This window comes from Pristis pectinata, chromosome 5, assembly GCF_009764475.1.
Source record: "Pristis pectinata isolate sPriPec2 chromosome 5, sPriPec2.1.pri, whole genome shotgun sequence".
Lineage (NCBI taxonomy): Eukaryota > Metazoa > Chordata > Chondrichthyes > Rhinopristiformes > Pristidae > Pristis > Pristis pectinata.
In genome coordinates this window covers 77,218,676-77,232,779 of record NC_067409.1, presented here as the reverse complement: position 1 = coordinate 77,232,779, position 14,104 = coordinate 77,218,676, and the positions used below count along the sequence as shown (strand labels likewise).

At 42.6% G+C, this 14,104-nt stretch overlaps 1 protein-coding gene across 1 annotated transcript in view; it reads left to right on the top strand.

Moving 5' to 3' along the window:
* Window positions 1–242: 242 nt before the first annotated feature.
* The window catches only part of jarid2a (jumonji, AT rich interactive domain 2a), a 288,957-nt gene continuing 275,095 nt past the window's right edge, over window positions 243–14,104 (top strand). Inside the window, 1 exon segment of the mRNA XM_052015784.1 lies at window positions 243–732. Coding sequence (XP_051871744.1) covers window positions 688–732 — 45 coding nt within the window. The 5' untranslated portion in view covers window positions 243–687.

The window sequence follows — 14,104 nt, the reverse complement described above, 5'->3', positions numbered from 1 at the left end:
AGGGGAGCTGGAAAAGCAGCGGGGGGGGGGGGGGGGTGGGGAGAGAGAGATGGAGAGGTAGCGGTGGAGACGGGGGTTGGAGGGGCAGCGGCAGAGCGGAGCTGAAGAGGTGAGTGCCAGGCTGCGGTTCGCCAGCTCTCCGGCAGAGGCTGTACTGAGTGTGCGTGGCCGGGAGCGTCCTAACGTAGCCATTTAAAGTTAAAGGGATATGATTGGTGGGAGTGTGACTGTGAGCCCGAGTTGTGTGTGTGTTTGAGACTCTGTCTGTCTCTGCACAGAACGTGACTACATTATTTTATTCCCCTTCTCTCTTTTTTCCTCCCCTCCCTCCCATGTTTTTTTTCCTCTCCCTTCTGATTCAAGATGTAACTTCACCGCATGTAGCATTTATTTTTTTGTTCAATAACTTCGTCTTTTGGGGTTGCCCGGGAGCAGTAACTGTACCTGTTATCGACGAGCTTTTCTTCTTTTTTGCTGAGAAAAAAACGATGAGTGTTTTATTGAAGTGAATTATTTATTTTTTTTCTCTCTCTCCCTCCCAACTTCGGATTTAATCAAAAGACGAGCAGGCACGGCAAGCACGGAGAACGAGCTTTGTAAATATAGACCAGCCAGGGCTTATCCACATCGACGAGATTGATTCATGTGGAATTTTCTCCTCTTCGCAAAGAAAATTGGAACAACAGGATGACCAGAGAAAGACCCAAGAGAAATATAATTCACAAAAGATTAGTAAGTGGCTTTAGAAGTTGTTTTTAAAATCTTTTATTTTCCTCCTGAAGGAGGAGGCTAGGCTTTAACATTTCTCCTTTTTTCAACAAGGTTTTTTTGTTTGTTATGGTTTGGGCTGTTAATACTGCAAGGTATGCCCCCATTGTACGCTTCTCTCATTTTATTTTCCTGATTGTAGACACAATGACTCTTTTCATGGATTATCTTTTAGCGTTGGTGACTGCTGCTTGCAGAGAGGGGCTGGTTTTGGTGGTAGCCTGGCCGATCAGACCTAATTATTTAATGGTGTTGAGCCGGCCTGTTGTATTGCAAAGCCCCTTGTACGGGAGGGGAAGGGAATCGATCACGTCCCCGCACGAATACTTGCACGGAACGCCGTTTGTTCGGCTGCTCATCCAGCGAACGCCAAGCTGTTCCTCTGCAGGATTTTTCCCCCTTGCTTTGCCCCCCATTTTGGATCTTTCTGCCGCCGCCGCCGATTGGTTCTGCTTGTATTAATGGCAACCTGCATCGTCTTGTTGTTGAACTCTTATGTCCAAGCAGGTTTCTTTCTCCCCTACCTCCCAACAGCTGGACTGCGTTTTCGTTCATTTCTCTTACTGCCCGGCCCTTGCACCCCCTCCTGAATTTATGTAGGCTTTTGTGTAAGTTGCCAGCGAGAACAATTTTTAGCTTAGTTTATTTTTTTTGTCTTTTGGTGTTTGCCACATGGTCACGCTGTAATCTGGTTGCAATGTTTGCATTCTCGCCTCCCCCCCCCCCCCAACCTTTCTTCAAAGAAAGGGTTACTGTCTGCAGTTGGCAGACGTGAATTATTCAGGGCCTTATAGGTAAAGGGGAGATTGCAGATGTTTGAATTGCAGTTTGGGTTGTAAAGCGTCAAGGTTTCTCGTGAATGCTCCGCGTTTTTTCTTCCTTCTGGATCTGCAGCGATCTCCTGACTCGGTAGACGCCAGTTTTTAAATGAGGAAGGTGACACGTTCGCTACAGAGCGCACACAACAACTCCGTTCCGTGTAACCGTGCAAAGACTTCGATCGGGACCCCACACTGTTCCTTTGCCCACCCCGCCCGCAAACAAAAACTCTGATCGGTCTCCCTCCCCCCTCCCGAACCCTCAACGTGGGAGAGGTTTTATTGTCCATCTGATAACTTGTCAAATTGCTGATTGGGTAGAAAGCATTCCTGGGCCACACGGAAACAACGACTCGCAAAAAAAAACACACAAACCGGGTGTATTTTAAACAACATCTGACGCATTGCGGGGTTTGGTAAAGTTTTAGATGTCTGCAATCTATATGAAAGAGCTTGGTCTTTACACCCTTCTTTCCCATTGCTTGTAACAAAAGGTGGGTGGTGGAAAGTTTTTGATATTGTCCGAATGTGGGTGGCCGGTCTCTTTGCAAAAGCAACAGAATCTCGGAGCGGCTGTCCTCAGTGTATTGATGTGGCCGGTGACCCTCGCCTCCTTCTCCCCCCCCCCCCGTTGCCTGCTTGCACTCGGGATGGCCGCGGGTGCAGCGGCTGCAACAGGTCGGCACGAGGGAACCCGTCGAACGCTGTGTCGGCCGCGACGTCACTGCGGTCCGGAACCTTGGGACACGAGGAGGAGAACCGGCCTCCGTGGCGTCACAATGGAGGGGGGCGGAGCCGGCGCGCGCGGAAGCAGCGGCCAACCCCCCCCATCCACGTGACCGGTTGCATTTTTAATTCACAAAAAAATGTTACTGCGCTTTCTGGCGGCGGCCCATCGCCGTCTCCGAACATTGCAGGCACGCACCGAGTTTGCACCGGCCGGGGCTCCAGTGCGCCCTGTTCCTGAAATCTGCCACGCATGACAGGTGTCAATCATTAAGATTTATCGTGCAAATAAATGTCGAGGGATCCTGTCTTCCTGGAAGTTTACTCCCTGCATTTTTTTTGGGGGGGGGGGTAAATGCAGAGAGATTAGTGACTGCTCCCCAATTGGTGGTTTGCACTGTTGCTTTTCTAACAAATTATATGACTGGTGGGGGTGAAGCTCTCCATCCGGTGATCGCTGCATTTCCTTTTTTGGATAATTGCATGCAGTACTTTAATTGGGCAAAGGATGTCTCGTAATGAAGCAGTTCGACTAAGTTTGTAGATGGAATGACTGTGTTTGGGACCTTGCAACAGCAGTAGGTATAAAATTCCAGCTCAGTCTTCCGGTTTACATCGCTGCCACCTGATGCATGTCCCTAAGATCCTCCTCTTCGACCATGCTTTTGCCTCCTGCTGACCTTGCTGCTTTCTCTCTTCCGCCCACCACCATTTCGGCCCATTTGCTTTTTTTTCGCGAGTAAATGAGTGCTACAGAAATGTAAATCATTGTAAAGTTATATTCATTTGCTCTACTGTGAAAGGGTAGTCTCTTTCCTTTTGAGCAGGAAACAAAATACAAGGTTTCCGAGTTGGCCGATGATGATAAAATAGGTAGCAGGGCATGTTGTAATGAGAATATTGTGAATCTGTATTGGGATATAGATTAAGTAGTTGAACGAAAGCCTGGCATATGGAGTTTAATGTGGGGAAGTGTGAGGTGTGTACTTTGTAAGAGGAGTCAAAAGGCGGTTTATTATCTAAATGGAGAGGCTGCAAATGGGTGTTCTAGTGCATGAATCATAAAACGTTAGGCAGGTCCAACCAGTTGTTCAGAACGCAAACGGCACTTTGGCTTTTATTGCAAAGGGGTTGGAGTTTAAAAATAGGGGAGTTTTGTTATAGTAGTACAGGGTGTTGGTGAGGCCACACCTGGAATACTGGGCATAGTTTTAGTCTCCTTGCATTTTTTTTAAAAAAAAGATATAGTAACATTGGAGGCAGTCCCAAGGAGATTCACCAGGCTAATTCCTGGGATGAGACGGGTGTCCTATCAAGGCTGGACAGTTTGGAACTGTATTGCTTGGGGCTTAAAATAATGAGGGCTTGTTTAAATATGAGATTTTGAGGGGGCTTGACAAGGGTAGATGTTGAGATGTTCTCAGTGGGGGGAGTCATGAACAAGACATAAAATAAGCAGCTGGTCATTTAAAACTGAGGTGTGTAGATATCTCCTCTTGGAGGGTAGTGAATCTCTGGAATTCTCTGCCCTTGAGGGTGATGGAGGCCAGAACATTAGATAGATATAAGGTGGAGACAGATGAATATTTGAAAGATCGAGGGTTATGGGGAGCTGGTATGGAAGATGAGTTGTGATGGAGGTCAGAACATTAGATAGATATAAGGTGGAGACAGATGAATATTTGAAAGATCGAGGGTTATGGGGAGCTGGTATGGAAGATGAGTTGAGGCCAGCATAAGCCAGCAGTGCAGGCTTGAGGGGCTTGGTGGCCTACTTCTGCTCCTGTTTTCTTGTGATGAGAAGTGGGGTTTGCCCTGCTGTGCTGAAAACTAAATGACATGAGGAAAGTCTGACACGTTAATGTGGTTATTATACAGGTGCTTGTATTAACCCAGCTTTAAGTACAACATAACTTGGTGATCTGCCCCTAAAGGTCCATCCTGGAATTCGTTGCTGCACAGGAATCTTTTTTCCCTTTAAAACATGATGCAACTTCATACTCCTTTCTTTCTCATGTGTTTATCTGGTTAAACACAGCTTCACCATTCAGCTGATCAACTTTGAAAAACAATTCTGAGCTTCGTTTACTTTCTGGGTTAAGAACATTGTGAATAAATGCAGTAATGAATTCAGAATTTTTTTGCAATTACAAATGATTTAACTAATGATGTGACAAAGGCAAATACAATAGCGCACAAACACACAGTGACTAGTTATAAATAGCTGGCAGATTGTGTTTTGGTTAGGGATATGTTTGCCTGTTCAGATGGTCGTAAAAGAACCCAAGGCACTTTTCAAAGACCGGGAAACCAGTAGAACATGTTTAACATTCCTCCTTCAACTAATACCACTAAAACAGTAACTGGCCATATATCTTGCTTCACAGTGATTGGCTACCCAGTTGTTTACATTTTCTTTCTTATTCATTCACGGCAGCTGGGGGTCACTTACAAGGTCAGCATTTATTGTCCATCACCAAATGTGCCTGAACTGAGTGGCTTGCTGGGCCATTTTGGAGGGTGTTTTAGAAATATGTGGCCATGGCAGTGAAATACAAGTGACTGGAACTTGTAATCAAGCTTTAATGCACTGGCCAGACCGTACATTGGAAACTATTCTGGTGACCAAGGAGCAAGGGGATTTCAGGTAATTGGTTTCTTATTGTCACATGTACTGAGATATAATGAAAAACTTTTGTTTGTGTGACATCCAAACAAGTCATTCCGTACATTGAGTTAGTACAAAAGGAGAAAAAAACAAAATGCAGATAGTGTTACAGTCAGAGAAAGTACAGTCTAGGTATATAAATAAAGTGCAAGGGCCACAACAAGGTAGGTTGAGAGATCAAGAGTTCCTCTTTATTGTATAAGAGGTCTGTTCAAGAGTCTTAATAACAGCAGGATAGAAGCTGTCCTTGAGCCTGTTCCCAAGTTTTTGTATCTTCTGCCTGACAGGAGGGGGGAAGAAGAGAGAAAGACTGGGGTGGGAGGGGTCTTTGATTATGTTGGCTGCTTTCCTGAGGCAGCAGGAAGTGTAGACAGTCTATGGAGGGGAGGTTAGATGTGGTTAGAGGAAAAGCTACAGTGATTCTCAAGGTCTGAATTATGTGGGGCTAATGTTAGTCTTGACTTGTATTTGGGCATACATGAGGTCTGTGTATAAAATTGCCCAGGATTGAACTTCACACATGGCCTGTCATGAATTTATGCACTATCAGCAGGCTATCTTAATATTGCAGCTGCTTTCTTTGGCACTGTAGTCTGAAAATGGACTGTGTACTTTATCATATGTTTTAAAGGAGGAAGTATGTTTTCAGGGGATGTACGTGTTCCATTTGTGGATCATGCCAATGACTCCAGATGCCTTCAGAGCACATTAATAACATGCTGTTGACAAAAGTTGTGCAGGGATTTATAAAGTGTAGATCACACGTGATGATCTTAATTTGGCCTTTTGAAATGATAAACAAGAGACATTGTGCTGTACATTATGAGTATTATTAATATAAAATTCTAGAGATAGATGGCTAATGTTGAACCTTGTGGAACAGAAGCAAATTATTGACCTGGCTGGGAAATTGTCTGAGGAGCAAGAATTGGAGAGTAGGAAAAATGGACAGGTAGTCAAGTTGACAGGATATGTGTGGTGACAACAGTTCAATGTATGAATAACCTAGGTAATGCGATGGGCACATATCCAAACTTTTCAATGACACAAAGATGGACGTTATTGTAAACAGTGTAGAAGCTAGCTTCCCATAGAATCCAGGGAGAGCCAGTTAGATGGATTCAAAATTGGCTCGGAGGTAGGAAGCAGAGGGTGGTGGTTGAATGTTGCTTCTCAGAATGAAGGCCAGTGACTAGTGGTGTGCCACAGGGGTCGGTGTTGGGACCTTTGTTATTCGTTTTTAATATAAATGATTTGGATGCAAATGCACAAGGTTTGATCAGTAAGTTTGCAGATGACACAAAATTAGGAGGTGTTGTTGATAGTGAAGAAGGATATTGTAGATTATAGGGGGATCTTGGTTAGTTAGGGAAGTGGGCTAAGGAATGGCAAATGGATTTCAATACAGGTAAGTGTGAGGTGATGTATTTTGGAAAGTCAATTTAGCATAGGATTTATACTATGAATGGTAGGGCACTAGGGATTGCACTGGAACAGAAGGACTTAGGAGTACAAGTGCATAGTTCATTGAAAGCAGCGTCACAGGTAGACAGGGTGGTGAAAAAGACATTTAGCACGCTGGCCTTCATCAGTCAGGGCATTGAGTATAGGAGCTGGGATGTAATGTTGCAGTTGTATAAGTCGTTGGTGAGGCTACACTTGGAGTTCTCTGTCCAGTTTAAGTCACCCTGTTGTAGGAAAGATGTGGTTAAACTGAAAAGAGTGCAGAAAAGATTTACAAGGATGTTGCCAGGACTAGAGGGCCTGAGTTACGGGGAGAGGTTGGCCAGGCTAGGTCTTTATTCCTTGGAAAGTATGAGAATGAGGAGCAACCTTATAGAAATGTTTAAAATTATGAGAGGCATAGACAAGGTGGAGGGTAGGGAAGTCCAGACTTTGGGGGCATAGATTTAGGGTGAGAGGGGAAAGATCTAAAAGGGACCTGAGGGGCAACTTTTTCACACAGAGGGTGGTGAGTATATGGAAGGAGCTGCCAGAGGAAGAGGTTGAGGCAGGTACAATAGTATCATTTAAGAAGCACTTGGGTAGGTACATGGAGGGGTGGGGCTTAAGAGGGATATGGACCGAATGCAGGGAATTGGGACTAGCTGGGTGTGCACCGTGGTCAGCATGGACTCATTGGGCTGAAGGGCTGGTATCCTTGCTGTATTACTCTATGACTCTGAGCATTAAATTGCAAAGGGAATGAGCAAATTGGCAAAACTGATAAATTTATTTCAGTAGTCATCCACTGAAACTATAGTGAACTAATAGCTTTCTAAACGGTGAAAAACTAGAGGGAAGTGAAGGTCTAAAGTGACTGGGGGTTCATGTATATGTTATGATATCATGAGAGGTACAGAAAATAGTCAAAGATTAGTGTAATGCTGGCCTTTGGACTGGAACACAAAGGGTTAAGGTTGTCTTCCATCTGCACAAAGCTCTGCCTATTACCACAGCTGGAGTACCGAGCGTAGTTCTGGGCACCAAATCTCAAGAAGGAAGATCTCTTCCTAGAAAGAGCATTACATTGGTTTGCCAGAATGGGTTAAATAAGGAAGAGAGCTTGCACAAACTAAGATCGTATTTCCTGGAATTTATAAGGCCAAGAAGCAATTTAACTGAAGCTTTCAAGATATTAAGGGGACTGACCAGGCGGATAGAGAAACTAGTTCTGCTCTTCTGGGAATGCATGCCTAAGACGCATAGTCCAAAGTTTGGTATTTGGCCTTTTAAGTGAGAAGTCAGGAAGCATGAGCATTTGCAACTCTTGATGCTAAGTTGTGTTAACTATATTTCTGAGTGGAAAATAATAAATGGGTGTGGGAGAAAGGCAGGTTTGTGACTTCTCAGATTGACTACAATATCATTAAATATGGTGCAGGCTTCAGTGGCTAATTAGTGTCTCTTGTTCCAGTGTACAGTAATAGGGTCTCTGGTCCTTTCTCTTGTCTATATGTTTTATAGTTTTGATGGGATGGTGTAATTTGATTAAAGTGGGGAAATCATCATTAATGACCAAATAAGCAAGCTGCACAGGACAGGATTGGAAGTTTTAGCAACCAGAATATACTTAAAAATGGAAAGATGGTAGAATATTGAATGCAGACTGGCAAGAGTGAAAAGCTTTTGCAAAATTGAGGAGTGTAGCACAAGTAAACCTTGGTCCTTTAGAGGCTGGGAGAGTGGTATTAATAATAGGGAAAAGGAAACAGCAAAAATGTTATACAATTAATAGGTGATGCTATTAAGTATACCAAAAGTTGTAGGTAACAAGGGGAAAACAAAGTGGGAAACTTTAAAGCAATCAACATCACCAAAGAAAAAATATGAGACAAACCCAGGGACTAAGGGTTGAAAAATTCCTTGGATCTAATGACATGAATCCTGGGCCCATAGGCTTCAGAACCAGTGAATGATTGGTACTTATCATAAATTTCCTAGAATCTGGAAAGGTTTCAGCACATTTGCAAATGTACCCCCTATTCAAGAAGGGAGACCGAGATCAGGGAAGCCAATGGATGTTGCGTTTCTGGATTTCCAGAAGGAATTCAGATGCCACTTAAAAGATTACTGTAGGAGCCACAGGTTAATGTCAGGTTGGGGAAAATGGGTTATTTCCAGGTTGGCAAACTGTAACTAATGTGGTTCCTTGGGGCCTCAAATGTTTACCATCAATATTAATGACTTAGATGAAAGGACTAAGTGCAATTCATCAAAGTTTGTCTGGTACAACGATGGATGGGAAAGTAAGGTTGGAGAAAGGCCCAAAGTAGGCCAAAAATTTGTACACACCATCCCAAAAGAAAAATCAGTGCTTCTGATGTTGAAAATCAAGTTAACCTGAAATAGAACAACTGGGTGCCTTGCAGACTGTTGCAGAGGGTGGTGAATCTCCTGAAATTCTCCACCCTGTAGAGTTGGGGTGGTTAGGCTGCTGGAGGTATTGAAAGTGGAGGTCGATAAATTTTGAAAGGTCAGAAAATTGAGGGGAAGTGGCACTGAAGAGGAGGTGAGATCTCAGACAGATTGAATGGTGGGGCAGGCCTGAGGGGCCTGGTGGCCAAGTCTTGCTCCCATTTTCTACTGTTCTGTCAAAAAATACATTCTCATATGAGTGGAATTTTTGCTCTCCCTAGCACATTTTTCCCAGCATAAAGTTCCCTCAAACGATGTCAACAATAATACATGTGCAATTCATCTACATAGAGATTTTCAACCTGGCTGGTCTGAGAAATGACTGTGTATTTATTAGCAGAACAACCAGGTTTAGTAATTCTATTTCCCCAAATCCATGCTACCTAAAGGAACAGCATTACAGCTGCATTCTTTGTCCTTGCAGAGATCTATGACGTCTTGTCATCTCAAATGGAGGTTCATGTCTGTGTATGTGGAGGTCAAGGTTTTGGTCAATCTGAGCTTCTGAACCCCAGGTACCAGGCTGTTCTTGCTGATCTTTGCCACATCTGGTTGTTTGTTGCAGGGTGATCCTTCAAACTCCTTACTTGAGGAGAGGAGACATCATCAACTTTTCCTGCTGTCCTTAGGAACAAGTAGAGGGTGCAATGGTATTTGCCTGTATTGTAGGGTTCCCCAGGACACTGGCATTGTATGCTTTAGCAAGCTCCTTGGCAACCCCTGCCAGAATTATCTGTCTCTATGGTCTCTGTGCACAAAGAACATGACTCCCAAGGGTCCTATTCTTTTCCAGCCTGTCTGTGTCCCTCTGATCCTGGGAGCATTCTCCCACCCCCATCATTGTAGCATCCATTCATTAAGTAGCAGCACTATCCTGTGGCTGGATGAGTTTTGCTTATATTGTGGTAAGTCTCTTTAGTAGCAGGCTGCAAAAGTTGCATCTGCAATGCTGTGTTGCATCTATGTTGCACAGCTGCATCTTGCTACATGACAGCAGGGGATTTAATAAATCTTGACTTCAACACAGTATTATACAGGGAGACCTGATAGTGCTCAGCCTTTGTGACTTCCAGAAATAGCTTTAAGATAACTAGCACCACTGCTGCAATGCCAAAATAGTGGCACGGTACATTGTCCAGACCTAAGTGTCTACAAAGGGATGTGAACAAGTTTATTGAGTGGCAAACAAAGGGCAGTCGGAGTATACATGAGGAAACAAAGGTTATCCAAATTGGAAGGAAGAAGAGAAAAATGGAATATTACTTTTGATAGTGTCGTTCATTGGAATTCAGAGAAATGTGGGTGCACTATGTACTGAAGAGAGACACAGAGTGCAGGTGCAAAAATAAGGAAACAAATGTAATGTTGGCCTTTATGAAAAGGAAGTCCCACAAAAACTATGGGTCAATGTTGGTACCGCACCTGAGGTTCTGCATGTTGTTTAGCTTTCCTAATGTAAGGAAGGATTACAGTAAAACTGATAATCTCGCATGCTTGGGACTTTGTCGCTAGACTGGCAGATTTTGCAGACAGTTGGATGTTATTTAATACTAACACCCCAACACACTTTTAATAAAACTTTTTTTTTAACACGTTGCACAATATTGTAATTCTCGAGTGTATGTGTTTCAGAGGAAAGCAGGAACCAGGGCTGCCGGTTTGTCTCGGGAGCGTGGGAAACATTCATCAGGATTATCAATAGTCAGTGAATTATCAAGAATTTTACTATCGTTGCCTTTGGAACCAGTACAGCTTGAATGTTCACTAAATTAATTCCTGGGATGAGAGGATCATCTTGTGGGGAAGGACTGAGCAGAATGGGACTGTAGATTCTGGCATTGAAGGTTGAGAAGTTATGTAATTGAAACACAACTCTGGGAGTTTGAGAGGGTGGATGTTCACCTTGGCAGGGCATGGTTTCAGGATGACTATTTAAAAGTGAGGTGAGGATTTTCTTCTCGAGGGCTTGTGAATCTTGAGAATTTGTAACCCCACAATGCTGTGGATGCTGAGTCATTAATAAATTTTAGGACAATGTGGGATTCTGGATTTAAGGGGATTGCGCAGGATTAGATCATCTTTGAACGGTGGAGGAGGCTACAGTGATCATTTGGCAGATAACACCTTGTGTTCATGTATATGTGATGCAGTTGCATGCTATGTTATCCTGATATTTACATCCGAGATGCTCGTGAATAGTTGGAGTTTAACTGGTGCCTATGGAGATGTACATTCAGAAAGGAGTCTGACGTTGAGTGGATAGGATTCATTGGGGGAGTGGAAGAGGAAAGTACTCTTTGTAGATAATCCAAGATTACTTCAAAGCAAGCTAGGAAATTAGGAGCAGAGGATATAAATGGAAATTAGCAAGTAGTAAATTTAAAAGCTTGCCAGCCAACGTTTCTCTGAATTAAGTAAAACCTGTTCAAAGTTATGTACCCATAGAAGCAAAATGATGAAACATTTGGAGCATGATAAAGGGTATTTGTGACTGTAGAAAGTAAATGCAGTTTTGATCTTGAAGCAAATACTTATTGTCTTTTAAAACAAAGAGTTAGCTATGCACAACATAAGACCAATGAGGTTCCCCATTGTGGCTCTAATCTTAAACAGAGCAGCTTTGATCTCTTCCCAGCATGCAGAAGGCCAATGAGAATGGCATTTGTTTTGTTCCCCAGTTTACATCAACCTAAATTTTATAGACACCATTTTGAAATTAAGGTCAACTTTTTGAACTCAACAGCTACAATAAAAAATGTGCTTGACTCGTCATGTTGTTAACTAATTTTCACTGGGTTTAAGTATCCTCCCTTTTCTTAAGATCACACATGAGCTGGGATGTGGTTATATTTTAGATAATTTGCTTTGCTTGACTCACTAATTTATAATATGGTTTGGCACTCTGCCTGTATTGGGTGAGGTACATTGCTGTAGTCCTGGGTCACCGATAGTGGAGCCAACTGCTGTCATTTTGCTCATCAAATGGGAGACCTTGCCCACAGACTGAGAACTAACAGTTTTTATGGCTGCCTGTATGTTGAGCTATTTGTGATAATGGCTTGTGCAACAAATACAGTTTATGAATTTCAGGATTTACGTGGAAAACATTTAAAAGGAATTAACCATTTGTTCCCTTCTATCATTTATTGCTGCACGCGTGCACACACACACCCTACTTTTGCTATAATGCAGCTTTGCAATTTTTCGAAAAGATATGGTTGAAGTGAGATTTTTGGTGTCATATTTGTGAAGTATAGTGCCACTATTTCATGCATATAATAATTGTGCAGTGGTGTAATCCCAGTTCATTGCTGTGGGAATATAATGACTTGGTAAATCTTGATTGCAGCGTGATGTTTTTATACAGTACCTTGCCTACCAAATCAGTCGCTTCTGCGTAGTTGCTATAACATCCTATTCAGAACAAAGAAAGGCATGTCAGCATGGAACATGTGGTTCTAAAGGGCTTGGGATATAATGTTTGTACTGTAACAGTTCTATGTGTTTTGGATTATACTTTGTACTAATGTAGATTTCGTTTCACCATCAAAAATTAAGCAATGTTTGTTGTCACGACTACACTTCAACAAGATTTCATTGGTTGTTAAGTTGCTAAGCACATTAGAATATCCCGAGGTCGTGAAGGAAGTTATATAAATTTTGTTAAGAGATTTCTTCCATTGTTATTATCCTTGATGCTTCAGTGGAATAAAATTTAATCTTGTGCAAGTTTCTTGGGGTGGGTGCAAGGTATTTGTGCTTTTTCTACATTAATGGAGTTGTATAACAATGATCAGATCTCCCCACTTTCACCAAGAGGGGATCTGAACTTGAAGGATTGGATGTCTAATTACAGTCTAACCCTGTTATTTATTAGCCCCCTCCCCCCTGCTTTTTCCAAGCTCTGTAGAAAAAAAATTGCCAAGTTATGAAATTATTCCTCATAGTAATTTTTTCTCTTATTTGGTGGATGGTGTGGGGTTTGGTGGTTGGAGAAAGATAATTGAATTTTGCTTCGCAACTTCCAAAATCTTTTGGTGCCGGGCACCTATTCTTGGCTGGTAGATCAGTCTTCCTGTCAAAAGGAATGTGAGACTCAAATTAAGTATTAAATAAAAAATTGTTACTTCATACTTATATCAATTTGGACCCATTGTAGAAATAGTGCAAGAGCCACAATCCAGCCCTGGGGGCATAGAGTTAAAAGTAATTGGTAGAAGAATTATAGCAGAATTGAGAATTTTTTTTTCACCCAGAGGGTTGTTAGAGTCTGGAACTCACTGCCTAAATGGGTGGTAGAAGCAGAAATCCTAATCACATTTAAATGGTGCCTCAAGGGCTGCGAACCAAGTGTTCAAAGGTGGAATTGGGTTGGGTACTTTGGCTGGCAAATGTAAAGTGGGCCAAAAGGCACTCTGTTGTAAATTTGCTGTGATTCTCCAGTGAGAAGGTGTCCATGGATTTTTCTTAAAAATTTCTTCTGTTAGATTAGAATTTCAGCCAAATAATTGTTTAATTTTTAAACTAAGAGCTGGAAACAAAGAACCCAAGACACCCATTCTATTTTGGATTTGCCACTTTCTCTCCCACCGCAACCCCCACCCCCGAACCTACACACTACAGTCAGAAATCCTTGAAACTTGAAATGCGTTATGATCGGTGAGGGTTCTTTTTGTTGCTGTTTCTGCTGCTCGGTGGTGGGTGCAGTGTTCCAGCTCATCTTTGCCTCGCTGCTGCTCGGATGGGCAAAGAATAAAGCAGAAATTCTTACAGAAAGCATGTAAGGCAGCAGCTTGAGAAGAGATAGTTAAGTTGTTGTTGACCAAACTTCATAATCTCTCACTAAAATGGGTATTCCAAGGCTATTTAAGGATCTCATGAAATGTGAGTGACTTAGGCTGTTTCTCTCATAAGCTGGAGATCTAGTCCCTTCCCGTAAGCCAGTGGTGCTGGTTTGGCTGGGGCACTGTTTGATGACGCTGGTGCTGACGTGCTGAAAGTGTTCAATTCTTTTTGATTTTTCTTGTATCAAAAAATGTAGTTTGAGGTTTTTGAACTTGAAACATTGAGATGAGGTAGAGGTGTTGACTTATACCTGCCTCCTGAGCAGGCTTTGAAGTTCCCATGCTTGCAACTGGGCCTGTGGCTAAGTTATTAAGTCACAGTATTTCTGTGCTATGAACTTGAATGATTCATTATAGATTAC